Source organism: Pollachius pollachius (genome assembly GCF_949987615.1).
Source record: "Pollachius pollachius genome assembly, chromosome: 2".
NCBI lineage: Eukaryota > Metazoa > Chordata > Actinopteri > Gadiformes > Gadidae > Pollachius > Pollachius pollachius.
The window spans coordinates 24396646-24417073 of NC_136935.1; the positions used below are offsets into that span (position 1 = coordinate 24396646).

The 20428-nt window shown below is 45.7% G+C and overlaps 1 protein-coding gene across 2 annotated transcripts in view; it reads right to left on the minus strand.

Annotated features, from left to right (window-relative positions):
- Positions 1-20428, minus strand: part of helz (helicase with zinc finger) — a 112738-nt gene that overhangs the window by 21351 nt on the left and 70959 nt on the right. For both annotated transcript variants that reach the window (XM_079730923.1, XM_079730924.1), the window contains 5 exons: positions 19304-19482; positions 15836-15954; positions 13777-13922; positions 9542-9689; positions 1635-1818 (listed from right to left, as the gene is read on the minus strand). In XM_079730923.1, coding sequence (XP_079587049.1) covers positions 1635-1818; positions 9542-9689; positions 13777-13922; positions 15836-15954; positions 19304-19482 — 776 coding nt within the window. The remainder of the gene's footprint in view (positions 1-1634; positions 1819-9541; positions 9690-13776; positions 13923-15835; positions 15955-19303; positions 19483-20428) is intronic.

The window sequence follows — 20428 nt, forward strand, 5'->3', positions numbered from 1 at the left end:
CATATATTATATTAATATTAGGTCATATTGAGTCTGATTATTGCAGTGATAAAACCCAAATCCATGTAAGGCTGAAACATGGCTCAACCTGAGACAACCAAATGAAGGCCTTCGCAGAATGAGCCTCTCTGCTCTTCTATTGGATCGAAGAACATTGTTCAAATGGAGAAGGGATTGTTGACGTTTGCGGACTCCAGGAGCTCTATATCTATATAATATAATAATATTATATATGGATATTTATATAATATTAAAACTAAAATCACGGCCAAAAGCTATGTGCGCCTCGGATGATATTATGAATCATAAAGACTGCGTCTGACGTCTCTGGTACTTCCACAACCAGTAAAGACTCGTAGTTGTAGATATCTCGGCCATGGTTGAGAAGAAGTGGGGGAAAGGAACTTTGGCCTTTCTGAAGTCCATGAACCGCGACATGGAGGAGAAAGGGATTGTACTCAGGGAGCTGAGCTGCCGGACTGCCGCCGAGCTCCCCCCGGGCGGCAGTGCGGCGGGGGCAGCTCGGCGGCAATCCGGCAGAGAAAGGGATTGTACTTCCGGAGCTGAGCTGTTGGGCCGCCGCCGAGTTCCCCCCCGCCGGAGCTGCTTGTCCACTGGTTCACAAAATCTTAGCTATGCTCTGATTGGAGGGGAGTGGGAGGTAATATTCAAGTGTACCCCCTTCCTACGTAGGAGGGGGTGCCGAAATTGACTCGCTTGTTTGGTAACTGTAGGCGGGTTACTTTCAGAAATGCATATCTCACCAAAAAAAATCATGTAAAGACTTTTTTTCAAAGGCTGTATGTGTGTGGGAGCAACAGAGACCAAAAACAACACCCAAAATCCCAGGTGAGAAAAGTGTTGTTGTCATAATATGTCCCCTTTAAACAAACATGAATGGAACGAGAAACATTTGTTTATTTAATGGTGATCTGCCTAATTAGTTATTAAACTGGCAATGTGTTCGATTTGAGCCTCTATCAGCTGCTCACTTTAGTCAGCAGCCATTAAAACAAAAACTTTTGATGTGGTCCCTCCTACTCACTGCGGTGGCCAACGCTCAATCAGAACCAGCTGCTGACGCCAATTGACTGAGCCGTTATCTAGGTTCTTCATCTTTGCCCTCCGACCCCCAATATTAAATCTGGCTTAACCCCATTTGGAGGTCTGCTTTATTGGAGGAAAACATGGCTGCATCAAAAGGCAGGTATCTGTACAACTGGAGGGACTGTAAGGCGTGTAGCTAGCTCCGTCACAGTGACAGGCGGTGCTGAGTCATATTGTACCCCTCCTCACTGGGAAAGCACCTTGAGGAACTACATGTAAATACAAGGTTTGACCTCGAAAAATACTATACTTCAGGTATAGGGCTACATTTAATGAATGGGATCGTTTAGAGAAAGGGAGAGGAAGAGCTAGATCCATGTCAAACAGAACAGATTACAATCAAGACTGATGCATGGGGAGACACATTGAGTTGTAAGGAGCTCCACCCTTTCCCTCAGGTGGCAGGCCCTGAAGCTTCTTCCAGGTCAACCAGGTTTTGGCCCATCCCCTTCACACACACCCTGTCCAGTGGGACGAATTCCCCCTGTCCCTTGGGACGCAACCCCCCGGTCCCAGGCCCTCCTCACCTTGCACGTTGAGCACCCTCTCCACGCTGACCTCGTGCATGCGCTTCTTGCGGAGCTCTGCGCGGATGCGGAAAACTTGGTCTGCGTAGGGCGACACCACGCCGATGCTGCCCTCGTCCAGCTTGCCCCAGGACACGGGCCACTTCCTCCGCATCTCTTCCACCCGCTCCACGATCTCAAACACCTGAAGGAGAGGAACAGGCTTTTAAACACAACATGAAGCTCTGGTGGACCTTTTAACCAGTACACCTGTTGACAGTCTCCAGCCTCCAGGCCTCAACAACCACACCAACAGCCCAAGGCCTCAACAATCACAAATCAAATTCAACACCACCCGCCCCCAGGCCTCATCAACCACACCTCATACTCAACGCCACCCTCCCCAAGGCCTAACAACCACACCTCATACTCAACACCACCAGCACCCAGGGCAGGCCTCAGCAACCACACATTCATACTCAACGCCACCAGCCCCCAGGCCTCAACTAGAGCCGGACCGATATATCGGCCGATATTAGGCATTTTCCAAACTATCGATATCTGCATTTATAATGGCCGATTAATGAATATTTATAAGAAAAAAAAAGAAATTGGGTTATCGTGTTTTTGGTCAAAGGACTTTGAGTTTCATATCTTAAGTTTGTATTTCTATACATTTAATTTATCAGAACATGTGTGTGAGTGTGTGTGTGTGTGTATGCGTGTGTGTGTGTGTGAGTGACGTCAGTGAGTGAGTGGATGAGCGAGGAGAGCGAGCGCCAGTGTGCATGTCAGTTTAGTGAAGTAATGAACAAGTCCGGTTGTGATAATAGAAGAATAGAATAATAAAGTACCCAGCCTATCAAGAATCGGTGGCCGCTACATTCCAACCATATTCCAACCTATAAGCAGACCAATTGCCGGTCAAAATGAAGGGTGTTGCCCCTGAGATAGCATCGGCCGAGGGAACGTCTCCCCTGTGCTCCTCGACTACGGTCTGGGAGCCGACAGCAGGAAAGGTATAACACTAACCATCTCATAGTTGGAGGCGGAGCGCAAGAGGGTATACGTGCTCAAATAGTGCGAGTTAAATATAAAGCACATATAATTGAATGATTTTAGCTTGTGTGTGATTTATCGCAGGCACGGGTCGGGTAACGGGCTATATATTAACGGGTCCGGGCGGGTGCGGATTTCATTTTGATATTATCATGGGTGACGGGCCAGATCTGGTGCTGAAATTTGCGGGTGCGGTGGAGGTGGGCCTCAAACAGTGGTCCCGTGCAGGACTCTGGCCTAGGCTATTGGGAATAAACAAAATATTGGAAAGCAGAGTTGGTTGGGTTCGCACGAGAAAGAATCTCTAAAGGAATTGTAGCCCAAACAGTCGCATGGTAGGCTACATCCACAGATCTGGTAGGTCAGATGGTTTTCCACGTCAGCTGAGCTACGATGCTGTCCATGATGCTGACAATGTCCAGCACCAGATCCGCCCCGTCACCCGTGATAATATCAAAATGAAATCCGCACCCGCCGATACCCGTTAATTTTTGGCCCGTTACCCGATAAATCACACACAAGCAAAAATCATTCAAATGAATGTGCTTTATTTTTATCTCACACTATTGGAGCACGTATACCCTCTTGCTCTCCGCCTCCACAGGGGAGACGTTCCCTCCAGGGCCGATGCTCTCTCTCGGGGGCAACACCCTTCTCTTTGACCGGCAGCGGGTCTTGCTTATAGGTCAGAATATGGTCGGAATGTAGCGGCCACCGATTTGACAGGCTGGGTACTTTATTCCTTTTTACACAAAACTGGACTCGTTCATTACTTCACTAAACTGACACACACACTAGCGCTTGCTCTCCTTGCTCGTCCACTCACTCGCTGACGTCACACACACACACACACACACACACACACACACACACACACACACACACACACACACACACACAGCTAGTGATATGCATACGAGATGGGCCTACTTTCTCGTGCTCACAAGATACTTTCTCGTGAGCATCAGATACCTTCTCGTGGTCACGAGAAACATAAAAAAAACCCTTGTCCCTTTACGGGTTCCGTTCTTTTCTGTTGTGAGAATAAAACAATAAAATAAAGTTTTTTTTTAAACTGACTTCCCTTATTATTTTAGTGAGGACTTATAAATAACTACAAATAACCAATGTTAGGGAAATCTGTTTATGTTTTGTAACGCGTTTCTGGAATTTCTTTTTGAAATATATATCGGCCGATATATCGGAATATCGATTTCAAAATCACCAAATATTGGTATTGTATCGGCTTTAAAAATCCTTTATCGGTCGGGCTCTAGCCTCAACAACCACACCTCATACTCAACACTTTTCTTCTCCGGGAACCATCACCTTATCGTGGTGGAGAGGAGCCTAGTGCTCCTGGTAGGGTCTCCCAAGGCAAAGTGGTCTTAGGTGAGGGGTCCAACTAAGAATGGTTCATAGTACTTTAACAGGAAGTACAGTTTAGCTGTGAGGAGTTGTGCCCCACAGCCCTATATTATGCACATTGTAAAGTTCAACAGTATGGAGAATCCAATCATTGCAAATCCTATACTTCCAGTGGCGGGAGTCCGCAGGAATCACGTGGCAGATGGAGGAGCTGATCCCCCCCATGGGGGGCAGTATGATGTCAGGACCCCGAACCTGAAAGGGAGGGTTCAGTCTGAACACAGTGACCCATCCAACACACTCCTGCGTTGTCGGAGACCACTTATAATGGGAACCTTCAACGCAAACACAGTGAGAGAAGAAGCAAGGCTGGCAGAGGTAGCACACTGTGCCGAGGAAGGGGAGTGGAAATCCTGGAAGTCCAGGAGCAAAGGAGAGTACATGAACAGGACCAGATTGTGTACTGCAGAGTGGGGAGTTACTCGTTCAACACCTCATCAGCATGGTGAAACGAGGTCCAGGCTGCAACGGGAGTTGTGGGGCTACTGCCAAGTCCTCGAGCACGAAAGGCTCTCCGTAGGATGCACCAGCACACCGACAGGATCCTTATCGCAGACTTCGACGGCAGCCTAGCTACAACCATCATGGTAGTGTACTCACCTACCAATTTAGCGCCAGTCGAGAAAGTGGAAGAGTTCTATGGGGACCTTAGAACAGCACTCCGGGATGTTCTGTCTCACAACTTCCTAGCAATTCTGGGGGACCTCACGGGAGGCTCGGACCAGGGGATGCACCCATCACGTATCATGAAAGCACTAACCGCAACGGTGAACAACTTGCTGCCCTGCTAACGGAACACGAGCTACTGGCTGCAAACACCTTGTTCCGGAAGAATGGGCAAGAGATGGACCTTCCAGGACTGGGCTTCTGGTACGCTACGTCAGCTGGACCACGTTTGACTCTGTTGGCTCAGACCACAGAGAGGTTTCCATGAGGGTGCGACTGAGCCTGAGGGTCCCCAAGCCTAGCCCAAAGATCCACCACGACTGGAAGACCTTTTCAGGAAGCCCCGACCTGCAAGCCAGATACACAGTTGACGTGAGGAACCGCTTCCAACTGCTGGATATGGAGGAAGGGCCTAGCACAGTGTATAAGCGGTTTGTTGCAGCGAACGTGGAAGCAACCAGCGAGTGCGTACTGAAGAAGGAGAGGATCAGAATCTCCCCAAGGTCTAGACATCCAGAGGTCATGCAGGCACGTGCAATAGTGGAGGAGGCGAGACGAAGCTTTGACCGTGAACGGACCATCGAGAGGCGTGGAGTATTGAACGAGGCCAAACAAAGACTCTTCAATACCTACGACAAGATCAAAGGGGAGGAGCTAATGGAGAAGGTACGAAGAGTGGAGGCAGCGCAGGGGGAACAACGGTATGGGGAGTCATGGAGGGTCATAAATTAGATGAGTGGGCGCAAGAGGTTGAAGGAGGGACAGGTAGTAGGCTTCAGAGTGACCACCCGGTTCACCCACTTCCGTGATCTCCTTGGCACCCACCCGAGAGTGGATGGAGCTGAGGAAGAAATATCGGCAGTCCTAAGAGATCTCAAAATTGACGATGGCCCCTTTGCAATTAGCGATCTTCCAGAAGTAAAATACACCCTGAAGCAAGGGAAAAGGGCTGGGCCAGACGGCATTCCCCCAGAGGTCCTTAAAAACTGCAACCTTGATGACATCATCCTGGAGATCTGTACCTAGCTGTGATGGAAAACATCAAGCCCGATATGTGGTCTCTTTCCAACATCCTCCCGGCGCCTAAATCTGGAGATCTCTCAAAGCCAGACAACTACCAAGGCATCAGTCTGACATGTAAGGGCTGCAACAACGAATTGATAAAATCGATAAAAATCTATTAATAAAAGCATTGGCAACGAATTTGGTCATCAATTCGTTGAGTCGCGCGATTAATACGTCACTCGTAGGCGCGGCACTGTTTACAGCCAACCGCCGACAGGTTGGTTCATGGTTCATGCACGCCCACAGCGAGCTTTAGTGTTTGCGACCACAGCTTGTATTTTAGTCATATCTTAACACTGGACTGTAGGCCTATATAAAAGTGTTGTACCTTCACAGTCTTTGGGTTAAAAAAACTCATTCAACTCAGTATCCGTCTAGTTCAACGAAAAACGGTCAGCTGCTGCTACTGCAGACGGGCTCGGAGTCGGCACCGCGTGCATCAACAGTCATTCAAAGCAGGGGTAGTAATCACACAACCGAACGGTGTAGAAAGTCCCGTCAGTTAAAAATAGTAATCCAGTTTTAAATCCATGTTAAAATTGGCAGGATATAGAGCTAGTTAGCTTAAAAAAAAGTAGCAAACAATGTCAAATGGGATGTGTTCAGGTCGGCTCGGTAATATGATTGATGTGTTAAAATGCAACACAAAAAAAAAAGAAATTTGAGATTTTGGCGAAAACTTGTTTTCCCAGCAATATAAAATGGATAGTAAAGATAGAATTATGACCTGTTTAACGTCCTATCTTGAGCTATGATCATCTTATCAGCAATTAAAGCAATAATACCAGTTCTATATCAAATAATACAAAAGTATCAATAGTGGTATCAATAAAGACTTGGATCGTTAAGGAGTCTCGAAAATTGTATCAATATCAATAAAATCTCCTGTCATCTGAGAGAAATTAAGATGATTTAATTAATTTTCAACCGTTAGTATTTACCGGTTAAAGAACTTATCGGTTAACTGGTTAACCATGGACATCCTTTATATACTGTGTATATATAAATGTAGATCATAAATTGTATGGTTTTTTTGTGTTATCCCAGTTATGTTTTTGAATTTTTTTATCATTTAATATTACTTTAAATAGTTCCGGGACGTTGGAGCAATAACCTGGTGTTTTTACACTTCAGTCTGCACTGTGAATTTGAAGTAATGTTCAGTTTTTGAATAAAGATGCAGCAATTACAAATGTTTCTTTTTTTATCCGATTCATCGATTAAAATAATCTGATTATATCGGATACGGGGTGCCATCGACCCACACCTGAGAGAGAACCAAAATGGCTTTAGAGAGGGGACAGCCAGGCTTACAGTGTCCCTCCTAACCTACTTCGGGCAACAGGTACCATGTATGAGGGCACAAGAGCAAGGGTGGTAACCCAAGATGGTGACAGTGAGGAGTTTGACATACTAGCAGGGGTGTTACAAGGAGACACCCTCGCCCCCTTCCTCTTCATTATAGTGCTGGACTACGCACTCAGGCAAGCCATTAGTGGACGAGAGCTGGAACTCGGCTTCACCATTACACCGAGGAGGTCTAGGAGATTCCCTGCCGTAGTCCTAACAGACCTGGGCTATGCAGACGACATCAGCCTGATATCAGACTGTGTAGAGCAGGCACAGGAGCTCTTCACCAGAGTGGAGACGGAATGTGCCAAGGTTGTTCTTAGGCTAAATGCCAAGAAAACCGAGATAATCACCTACAACATCCTCCCGGACCATCCACCCCTAATTACAACAGGGGGCATTGCTCTGAAGGTAGTCAATGACTTCAAGTACCTGGGCTCATGGGTGAACTCATCAGAGCAAGACCTGAAAGTGAGGAAGGCGCTTGGAGGGCCCTGAATGGCATGGCCTGTGTATGGAAATCCAACCTCCCCAGAAACATCAAGCTCAGCTTCTTTTAAGCGACCGTGGAGTTTGTTCTACTGTATGGCTGTGAAACCTGGACCCTGAAGCCCACCCTACAAGAGTCTCTGGATGGGTGCTACACCAGAATGCTCTGCGCAATACTTAACATCAACCAGAACGTGCATGTTACCAACAAGCATCTGAATGGTGGACTACCAGGGCTGAGCGAGAAGGTAGCAGCCAGGAGAGTGAGACTTACTACTTCTGACATACTTCTGAAAGATGTGGGAGCAGAAAGCACTGGCAAACTAGCCAGATGCATGGATGATTGAGGATTGGAAGCACCGCTGGAGGACTCGTCCGAGGACAACCTAGAGAAAGAGACCAACCCCAGGGCAGGCCTCAACCGCACCAGCCTCCAACAACCACACCTCATAGTCAACACCACCAGCCCCCAGGCCCCACAACCACAAATCATACTCAACGCCACCAGAGGAACCTTTTGCAACCTATCAATACATTTTATTCCATGATCTTAACCAACCCATTACTGGGTTGGTAGGAGTGGGTGAGCTCATTCATAATGATTCATAGCAACTCTCATCACTTCAGATCCTCTTGAAAAGTCATGGCTGAAGCTCCATCCAACACATGCAGAGATACAAGGCTCTATTTGAAACACAGAACCAATATTACTACAATCCGTTTGGTAGATTTTTTGTTATTAATTTTATGATTTCATTTTATTTTACGCTTACACACTTTTGACAAAAGAGCCGCACTCTAAAGCCGACAGCCAGATTACCCACTCCCCCCTCCTCTTGCATCCACACTGCCAGAACCTCCTGACGGCTAGTCCACCATGAGACACCTGGGCTGTTTCACCTGGCGGGTGGACAGTGGGAGTGACCAATAAGAGCCCGGTTAGCAGGGCAACCCCTGCCACTCCCTGCCAGGAGGCCATCTCTTTGGTGGTGGATGGGTTCTATCATGGGACTAGTCCAACGCATCTTGTGAACGTGAAATGCAATAAAGCTCCCGCAGAAGCATATCTATCTGAATGTATCTAGGTAAAGCCCACAGCCAGGTGCCGACACATGGGAACAGTGTTTTACAGATCCATTAGAACCCGGCTCTGCTTGCGTTGGGCTCTACAGAACTACTGTCTGCTCTTTGGTCTCTCGAAGTCTCCTGATGGCTCTTTATTTATCAAATAAACTACCGTATTTTCCGCACTATAAGGCGCACTTAAAAGCCGGTAATTTTCTCAAAAAACGACAGTGCGCCTTATAATCCGGAGCGCCTTATATATGGATCAATTGGTTAATTGGTTGATCCATACTGGTTGTAAACGGCGCTCTGTCAAAATGTTTCAGTATGAAAAACCAATAAAAACAATTTAATAATAATAATAAAATTTCACAAAGTTTCACTACGACTACGATAAAGCCACACCGCTTGCAGGATTACGGCTATCGTAGTCAGTGCACACAGCATTTTACTGCGCTTACTCACAGTCCCAGTATCTCACAGTATCACACTCACAGTATCTTCTATGCTATGCGCCTTATAATCCGGTGCGCCCTATTTATGAAAAAGGTTCTAAAATAGGTCTTTCATTGAAGGTGCGCCTTATAATCCGGTGCGCGTTATAGTGCGGGAAATACGGTACAACACCGATTCATAAGAATACAGTGATCAGACACCGCTCCATGGCCTGTGGTGAGGGAAGCATTCTGCTGCATTGTGCACCACATCAGAGGACTTCGTGGTACGGCCTGTTGGATCAGACACCAGCTGACCAGGGCCTCCACAGGTGTGGTGCAGGTGTGTGTGGTGCAGATGTGTGTGTTTACCTCAGCGTTGTTGTAGTATGCGGTGCTATTCTTCTCCTGGACGTCCTCTCCACGGGCCGTGAAGAAGGTGAGAGGGTAGAAGTCTTTATGGGATGGCTGCTTTCCGCTGGCCATCAGCTTCCCGTCGTAGAACAACTCTGATGTGTAGCTAAGAGAATAGTGAAAGAAGAAAGAGAAGAGTGACAAAGAAAGAAAAGAAAGAGAAGAGGAACCAAGAAAGAGGAGAAAGAGAAGATTAACGAAGAAAAAGGAGAAAGAGACGATTAACGAAGAAACAAGAGAATGAGAAGAGTGACAAAGAAAGAGGAGAAAGAAGAGTAACGAAGAAAGAAGAGTGACGAAGAAAGAGAAAAGGAAGAGAGAATGAAGAGAGAAGAGTAACGAAGAAAGAGAGGAGGAATAGAGAAAAGTGATGAAGAGAAAGAAGAGGAAGAGAGAAGAGTAATGGAGAGAAAGAAGAGCAAGAGAGAAGAGAAGAGAAAGAGGAAAGGAGATAAAGAGAAGAGATAGGAAAGGAGAGGTGATGGCAAGGGGAGTAAAGGATTCAGATAGGGGGAGGGTGAAGAGATGGAGTTAATTAAGGATTCCTCCTCTTTGATGTGTACATCCATGTTCCATCTCTGCAAGGCATAACGTTTTTTCCATGAAAAGGCTTCCTGACGTTACCCATGTCTTAAGTGTAGTCTGTGTCAGAAGGTTGAAAGTTGAGTTTAAAACACAGGCACCCTGAACTTGACACTAATTCATTTATGAACATATAATCGGGGATGCAAACCCATGTATGACAAAAAATGAGAGCTACCCGAAGTCTGAAAAAAATATGGCGTAATATCCTATTAACATGAGAAGGCCTGTTCTATATGCTTCAAAAGATAGGACGTTTTAAGACCACTCATATGAGCGTGAGACCGATCAGGCCTTTAATTGGTCAGCCTGAAGCCTTATTTTTACAACTCCGTAAAGTGTTGTACGTAGACACGGAGAGCCCTCTCCGTCGTTGGTGACCCTCCCTTTAGCTCTAAGTGCGCATCCAATATCTTTTAATCATCTGTCGACGCAACTGAGACGGACGGAGACAGCAAGGGCTGTGATTGGTCCTCTAAAGCCCAGTTCAGACCAATTATTGTATAAAGGGGTGGGTCTAGGCTATCTTCTCGCCTTTCTCCTTTGTATAGCGCATTGTATTGCTTTTGGGTCGATACTGCGCCCATTCCTTGATTCGTCCTGCCGCAGCACTCCAAACAATTAATTTCGTTCCAATCCACTCCAATAGTGGTTCTGCATTGAGTTTAAATCCAACTCTAACGAATAAATGGTCCAGTTTTAAGTTTCATAGAATATTTATACATTCCCAGGGCATGTTAAATGAGAGAATGCCCCGCCACTCGTAACAAATTTGTAAAATGCAGTCGTCAATTGAGGGAATGGGTTATTTCATACATCAACACAACCAAAATTTGGAATGAATCAAAGAATTTACAGATAAATAACACTGAAATGGCTACTTTTTTGTTTGACACATTTGAACAAAATATTTATGATCCCCCAATGTTGACCTGAAGTTGGCACCACTGATTGGTAGACTGTCGGAATGGCGGTAGGCCTACTAAAAGGTGTCTGAATGGGGGCATGTTGGAATGGCTGCATATAACCATAACAACGGTTATTGCTAATGTGTACTGTGGACAGTACGGGACCGGGACGGAGTAAAGAGCTTTTTATGGTTCCACGTTCCCGCAACGCAAGGGGGTTACGGACCCCTTACGTCCTTACGGACCCTCCTTGCATCCACCGCAAGGGCCGGATGTGTGCGTCCCAAAAAATCTTAACCTTCCGTCAAGGCGACGCAGCAGCAAGGGCTGTGATTGGTCTGCTAACTAAAACCCGACGCGGAACCTTAAACGTTCACGACTGCCTTGAAGCGTCTGCGTGATCATTGCGTTGCGGGAACGTGGGACCATAAAAAGGACTCAAGGTCGCGACGCACAAGTTGTTCTGTGCTGTGTCCTGATTGACTGAAGAGAAATAGCTACGTCGTTGCGTTGTAATAGTGGACCTGGCGATTTGACATGTTCAATCTCTGGCGACTCCTTGCGGCTCCATACAAAGGCATCAGCCGCGCTGCATCGACCAGTTCACACTGCTGCGAATCTTTGGTCTGAACTGGGCTTAACAACATAATTTCCGGAATCACTTTTCCTTGCACCTTGTTTACTTTGCACCAAACAAATAAAACACCAAATGAGATTTAAAAAGGTTGGGAAGTTCACTTACAACACTATTGACATGGTTAGTAGCAGTGTTGGGCAAGTTACTTTAAAAATTGAGTTACAGTTACTAGTTACCAGTGTTGTGCCTGAACGCGTTCATTGAACGATAGTTCATGAACTCGTTCATATTTTGGGCGAACGTGAACTGAACATACTGTATTACTGCCTGATGAACGCTACTGTGAACTTGTTCATTCTGGTATCTGTGAACGGCACGCTAACTGGGTTTAACTTCGTTCAATAGGGGCGTTTATTTGTTTATCAACACGGCGGATGCGCGCGCAGAATAAGAAGATTTGTTTGACCGGTAGCCATGGTTATCTCTGTGTGGTTAATTTGCAGTTGCGGTGTTGTCAGCTTACTGTTACATTCAATTGTAATCAGAAAATGTGGTTATATGCTATAGACCCTATAGTAACTGTGGTAAAAAGGCTGGGACAAATTTCGAATTATAAATATGTACACTTTATGTTGAAAGTATAGGCCATCTCGATTCCCATTTAAACGAATGGCGCAGTGATTATTCTACAAAGCGAGAGCTGTTAAATTGTGAAAAATGAATTAAACTGTAATAAGACAACGCGGTTATATTCTATAGACCCTAGAGTATCTGTGGTATAAAGGCTGAGACGAATTTCGAAATATACTATAGAAAGTGAACTTTCCCAACACTGCTAGTTACATCTTCCAAAAAGTAACCAAAGTAGTTACAGTTACAAATTATAAAAGTAGTTACTCAGTTACAAATTTTAAAAGTAGGCCAAAGTATACTACTCCGACTCCGTAATCCGACTCCATAATTACGGAGACCCCTCAAGCCATCGAAGTTCTCCGTTGGGATGTTGGATACGCAATGCAATTCACTGCCTGATCAATCTTATACGATGACTACTAACCATATAAATAGTGTTGTAAATAAACTTCCAAAGCTTTTCAAATCTTATTTGGTTTTTATTGGTCCTTAATGTGAAAAGTAAAAAAGGTATAAAGTAAATAAGGTGCAGTCAATTCGGGAAAAATTGATTCCGGAAATTACTTTGTTAGAGGACCAATCACAGCCCTTTCCGTCTCCGATGCGTCGACGGAGAGTTAAAAAATATTGGATGCGCACGTAAAGCTGGGTCTCCGATGATGGGGTCTCCGATGATGGAGAGGGCTCTCCGTCTATGTACAGCACTTTAAGGAGATGTATAAACTAGATTTAACTAGTTACTGTGGAAAGTGACCATTGCGTTACTTTCAAATACATTTTTAAATGATCAAATGTGTCAAATAATTTGGACCCCACCTCCAAACCTCTTTAACGGAACTCAAAATACATGTTAATGTTGATGCACGGAAGCATGCAATGTTGAAAGATGTTTGAATTACTTGACACCGACGTGGAGAGGCATTTTGTCCAGGGTATAATGCACATTTCACGATTAAACTCGTTCCTTTAATTTCTTTGAGGGAAAAGCAATCCAATCCACTTCCATTTAAAGAAGGCTGTTTTTGGATTATTTGGGCTTGCTATTCCTGTTTCTCGTTGACTCACTTGTGTCATTGTGTGTCTGACTATGCGTGCTTCAGTTTGTGCAAACAACACCAGCCCAACTCTACCTCTGATTGGCTTACCATGACATGTTACTCTGCCTCAGCCAATAGTTATATCAGTTATCACAAGATTGTCTCATGCCCACTAACCAAGGAAGAACAGTAAAGAGAGAGAGAGGGGGATCTAGTTAGTCTGATTCAAAAACTGCTTTAATTATAGCAACGTGCAGAATTTTTGGGAAGTAACGGCAACTGCGTTAAAATGATTGGAAGGGTGATCAATTAGATTACTCGCACAGCGATCGACCACACAGGTCCCCAAAATTGAAGCCAAACAGCGCACTGTTTATGTGCACTCGCTCTGCATTTGTCCAACCCTTCTTTTAAAGACCCCTCTTCCCCCGCCTGGGATAGGAGCGGGACACCTACTTGATGATGGCCTCGTGGGAGCGGTAGTTCTCACAGAGCAGGATGCGACAGGGGAACTCCTGCGGGTAGTGCTCGTACAGGCGGTCCAACAGGGACACGTGCAGGTTACGCTCCCGCGCAAACTCACTGTACACAAAGGGACTCAACTGAGGAGGGGAGAGGGAGATATAGACAGAGAAAGAGAGAGAGAGGGACCATGGGCATCAGGGAGAGAGAGAGAGGGGAAAAGGGAGGAGATGGAGGAAGACAGAACAAGACATATTGAGCTTCCTCATAGCATATTTTTATACCTATAAAGTGGTAAGGAGACTTTAAAGTTATAATTAGTATGTTTTTTTACATCCTAGCAAACTAATTAAAAGGAAAAGTATATCTATCTATAGATGTACAGTGGGGCAAAAAAGTATTTAGTCAGCCACCAATTGTGCTAGTTCTCCCACTTAAAAAGACGAGAGAGGCCTGTAATTTTCATCATAGGTAAACCTCAGCTATGAGAGACAAAATGAAAAAAAAAATCCAGAAAATCACATTGTCTGATTTTTTAAGAATTTGTTTGCAAATTATGGTGGAAAATAAGTATTTGGTCACCTACAAACCAGCAAGATTTCTGGCTGTCACAGACCTGTAACTTCTTCTTTAAGAGGCTCCTCTGTCCTCCACTCGTTGCCTGTATTAATGGCACCTGTTTGAACTCCTTATCAGTATAAAAGACACCTGTCCACAACCTCAAACAGTCACACTACAAACTCCACTATGGCCAAGACCAAAGAGCTGTCAAAGGACACCAGAAACACAATTGTAGACCTGCACCAGGCTGGGAAGTTTGAACCTGCAATAGGTAAGCAGCTTGGTGTGAAGAAATCAACTGTGGGAGCAATTATTAGGAAATGGAATACATACAAGACCACTGATAATCTCCCTCGATCTGGGGCTCCACGCAAGATCTCACCCTGTGGGGTCAAAATGATCACAAGAACGGTGAACAAAAATCCCAGAACCACACAGGGGGACCTAGTGAATGACCTCCAGAGAGCTGGGACCAAAGTAACAAAGGCTACCATCACTAACACACTACGCCGCCAGGGACTCAAATCCTGCAGTGCCAGACGTGTCCCCCTGCTAAAGCCAGTGCATGTCCGGGCCCGTTTGAAGTTTGCTAGAGAGCATTTGGATGATCCAGAACAGGATTGGGAGAATGTCATATGGTCAGATGAAACCAAATTAGAACTTTTTGGTAAAAACTCAACTCGTCGTGTTTGGAGGAGAAAGAATGCTGAGTTGCATCCAAAGAACACCATACCTACAGTGAAGCATGGAGGTGGAAACATCATGCTTTGGGGCTGTTTTTCTGCCAAGGGACCAGGACGTCTGATCCGTGTGACGGAAAGAATGAATGGGGCCATGTATCGTGAGATTTTGAGTGAAAACCTCCTTCCATCAGCAAGGGCACTGAAGATGAAACGTGGCTGGGTCTTTCAGCATGACAATGACCCCAAACACACTGCCCGGGCAACGAAGGAGTGGCTTCGTAAGAAGCATTTCAAGGTCCTGGAGTGGCGTAGACAGTCTCCAGATCTCAACCCCATAGAAAATCTTTGGAGGGAGTTGAAACTCTGTGTTGCCCAGCGAAGGCCCAAAAACATCACTGCTCTAGAGGAGATCTGCATGGAGGAATGGGCCAAAATACCAGCAGCAGTGTGTGAAAACCTTGTAAAGACTTACAGAAAACGTTTGACCTCTGTCATTGCCAACAAAGGGCATGTAACAAAGTATTGAGATGACCTTTTGTTATTGACCAAATACTTATTTTCCACCATAATTTGCAAATAAATTCTTTAAAAATCAGACAAAGTGATTTTCTAGATTTTTTTTTTTTCATTTTGTCTCTCATAGATGAGGTATACTATGATGAAAATTACAGGCCTCTCTCATCTTTTTAAGTGGGAAAACTTGCACAATTGGTGGCTGACTAAATACTTTTTTGCCCCACTGTATATATTTGGGGGGTAGAGACCGGCCCACACTGGCAGGTCAGAGGTCCTTCAGTCTTGCATCTTACCTGCATGTGGTCTCCTGCCAGCACGATGCGTGTGTTCTTGCTGGCCAGAGCGAAAGGCATAATGGTTTCACACTCCATGGCCTGGGCGGCCTCGTCCAACAGGATATGAGTGAACAGCCCTAGGGAGAACCAGAACCATCTGCATTAGTCCCCTTATGTTACATCAGTCAGTCCCATGCATTAGTCCCCTTACCCCGCGTTCACACTAAATCCGTCCGTTGACGGATCTCATTGACTTTGCATCGGGCGCCCTCGAAATGCATTGTGGGTCCGTCCGTTCTGTCGGCTCCATTGACTGCTTCAAAAAGTTGAACATTTTTCAACTTTTCAGGCAGCGACGGATCTTCCGGCCAATCAGATCTCGTTATGCAAATATATGCAAAAACACTGTCCAATGAAATCGCCTTTGTAATAAAACCCGGGAAAACACATGGATGTCAAAAATCCCCCATACCTCAGTCATCCGTCGATGGACATGTGTAGTGTGAACGCAGCGTTATATAACAACAGTCAGTCCCATGCATTAGTCCCCTTATGTGACATCAGTCAGTCCCAAGCATTATGGTGTGTTTTATCCGGGCGGTGAGGCTAGGCCCAGTACAATAAGGTCCGGTAGTGTAGGTGCGGTTAGGCGCAGCACAGTTATGGCTCGCGTTTCCACTGCCGACAGTACCCTTATGGTAGGGAATGGTTTAAGCCGGACGGCGATAGCCGCGGCAGCTACGTAAGCCTGACCTCATAGCAGCCCGACACAGTGTAGCCTGCTAATAAATTCAATGAAAAAGAATGCAACACATTAGACAAAGAGCCACAATGTAGGACGTTCAAGAAGGACAGCTAACTTTTGCGCGACATTTTTCTAAAATAAACTAAGCTTTCGCCATTGTCCAGAAATACCTTGCGGGTACTGTGTTTGTTTGTTATTAGGTGAGTGCTGCATCCAGCGCTCAACTATTGTTCTTCATAAGTTTTATTCTTTCTTCCTTTCTTTATTATTCTCTACAAACTTTGGGGCCTATCTCCTTCCTCAATTTTTCACCTAGAGACTGCATTCAAATTTTAAAATATTCAGAATAGCTTGGATTCGCGCGCTTCTTTTCAGATTTTTAAAATATTTTATACTTTTTAAGATATTCTACTTTTAAAATATTACCTTTTTTTAAACATGGGAGTCAATGGGAGGACGGCAGAGCCGTCCTCTGGTACTTCAAACTGTTTAAGACGTAACTAAATCAATTTTCAACCGTTTATCTTCGTTCAAACCATTTAACAAAATAACTTGTTGGCACCCTTTCAGACCGCTTGGTACCTGAATGGGAGAGTACTGAGAGATAGGTATTGCTAATCGAGGCTAAGTCCGGACCCCGCCCACTTTTGGTGGCGGAATCGCGAAGCGTTCCCCACCTATTCATACCAAACCGAACCGCGCCCGCCAGTGGAAACGCAGCATAAGTCCCCTTATGTTACATCACACAGTCCAATGCATTAGTCCCCTTATGTAACATCAGTCAGTCCCATGCATTAGTCCCCTTATGTAACATCAGTCAGTCCCATGCATTAGTCCCCTTATGTAACATCAGTCAGTCCCATGCATTAGTCCCCTTATGTAACATTAGTCAGTCCCATGAATTTGGGACTGATATTGTGGACCTTTCAAGAAACCAAGTGCCACTGTAGGGATCATCCCGCACATCACCCGTGTGCGTGAGGCTGTTAGGCAAGCAGGGTATTTCCAGAGCAGACACAGCGGAATCACGGAGCGGCCCTTTTGCTACGTCTCGCATGCTTTCAGGCAGTAGATCCGTTCCTGGCACCAAGTAGTGGTGCGGCGCACAGCGCTTCTTTAAGCTGCGGTCTCCTCACACTGGAGGGTCGGGGCTAACGGTAGAGAACATGAGCAGCAGCAGATGGTTTCCACTACCCAGGGGGCCGCTCCCGCTGAACGAGATCCAGCTCTGTCTTCTGCATGCCTGATGAAGGACTCCCCATGTCGGTGCCCAGCCTCCCGGGGACATGGGAAACGTTTTACTGTGAATGTTTGAGGGTACGACATGGTGTGGCGCGTGCTTCTGCATCACTTCCTTATGTATGCTTGTGGGGCCAAGTTAACGTCAAGAGGATCTAGAAATATCCATGTCATGTAAAGAAAGTAATTTTATAGTAACCATGACACCAATAGGCTAGGTGAGGTGACTAATAGAGATTATAAAAAGATGGTTGATCCTACGATTCGTTTTTATTTCCAAATCCTCCAGGATTAGATGAGGGATACTACTACCCATTGTAGTTATATATCAATAATATTGTTGATTAGTTGTTTGGTGTATAAAAGGTCAGAATGGTGAATATGGATTAATGAATAAGTGCTTTCCGATTGTCGATGATTAACATCTTCACATAAATGGTTGCAGCTCTAGATAAGATTGCTGAGAACAGAGGATGAAACTGTGAGGCTGTTCACCAACAGCCTATGACTAAACTGTGATTAGACTGATAAAATAAAAAACAGATGAGTATTTTGTCTGGTTCATGTGGTGTTTTCTGCTGGGCGGGGGCGCTGGAATGGGACTGACTGCTCAATGCAGTCTCTGGGCTCAGAGTGAAGCTGGTCCAGGGGTTCTTCTTCATGCACCAATGGGTGCTGCACATCCTTCATATGCCGTTGCTCATCGATTGTTCCAGCTCCTTGCACGATTGGTCTAAAGCGAGCGACCCAATCCAGTGTTTCTCATACATAGACCAATGTGTCGCGCAGCGCCACAGAAACAACACCGAGCGCCACAAATTGATTCTGCTTCACGATTTTGAAATATAAATATCGTTCCGTTCAGTCATCTCCGCATAGCACTCTTTCTCCCTGTCATTCTCGTTTGCACACGCACACAGAGACAAGCGTGCATGCATGCCAATGGTGTGCGGGTATACACTACCAATTAATGGATCAACCCACCTATCACTAATACATGCACACGCACTGACTCGCCCTGATTCGCCCGCTCCTCCTCTCAACGCGCCTACAAAGGAAAACCCGAAGCAGCGGGATATTTGGCACAGTGAAGACGGTCGGTGACATCTGGAGTTTACCAATGTGTGCTCAAACACACCTGCCCAAAATGATTGTTGACTCAGAAAAGATAATGTTAGCCTTATGAACTCAACCTTATTGATATTGAACATCCCGCACCCTAAGTCAGCATAGACAGCGTTGGTTACGCAGCAAACGATGCGATTACTATGAACTACGGGACCTCAAAGAAGGGGAAGTGGTAGCACTACCGTAAACTGTTTATTTTTTTACCAACCTCAGTGATTTTAATATAATCGATTTTTTTATTTTTAAAAATCGTCCTAAACCATAAATTCGAATTATGATAAAATTTGTATTATCGCCCAGCTCTACCTTCAGGGCCTGTGTTCAGGGCCTATCCTCGCCCACACTTCTTGTATAGCAGCGGAGCGGTGACTCACCGGGCTCCAGGTCCAGCTGGCAGAGGTACTGGGAAGTGCTGAGCGTGACCACCACAACGCGGTGCCGCAGGATGTCGTCCCTCTTGGGCATCTGGAAGGTGTAGTGGGTGTCTGAGATGAGGCAGTATTGCTGCACCACTGGGTGCACTGTCTTCACCCAGCGGTTCCGGAAGTAGACCCTGGAGGGGAGAAGATAATTAGATCAATGTTGGCACCGACACACACACGTCTACATCCCCGTGAGCTGAAGGGCTCGTATGGAAGAAATTAATGACTTTATTCTAAGGCAAACCATGATTATTATTAGGCCTATATATCTAATGGTAGAAAGCATCTAAAAGCGGCTCAGAACTCTCATTTAGGACTTGGCACAGTGCCAGGGAGTCTGGGGTCAGAGCTGAGTTGGCTTCTGAGAGCTGAGAGCTGAGAAGCCAACACAATACCGGAGGCTATGGGGTCAAAATGTACTGACCCCAAGCCAGGGGTTAAGATTAGTGTCGCCGGCCACTCCTGGGAAGGAAGGTATGATTGATCGGCCATGGGGGGCCGTGGGCGGACACCTCACAAGAAACAGCGTTGTACGTGAGGATAAAAAAGAGGCCGGGATCTGTTGACCGGCAGTGCTTTGCAAACTACTCGGCTTTGTTGTTGTCTTTTTTAACGATAAAGTCTTTTTTGTCATACTTGCTCCGGACCCCTCGATTTCTTTTGCTCTCTTAATTAGTTGAAGTGATAGAACGCGGTTATTTTCTACCACACTCGCAGCTATGTAAAGTCACTGAAGCAATGGGTGTCCTCTGATGCATGGCTCTTGAAGCCGTCCGGCTGCATCGCTCTCCCCAGTCCCCCTGAGGACTACAAACTGTAGGTTTTCTATGAGCCGTTTGCAGAAAGCGACATCCATGGACTTGTGCAGTACGATGTCGAAGACCAGGTAAGTATACTCAGACAACTGCTTAAATGTCAAGAGAAAATACGCCTCAAACCTGAATGGTACCATAGTCATCAACATAGCGCAAGATGACAGACAGCCTTGAATGACAGCTTATGTCTGTGGTCACGTTGATTTGCCAAGAAAAGAAAGGTGCCCTGTTCCTTTTTTATCTCTGTTTTAATCAAACTGTG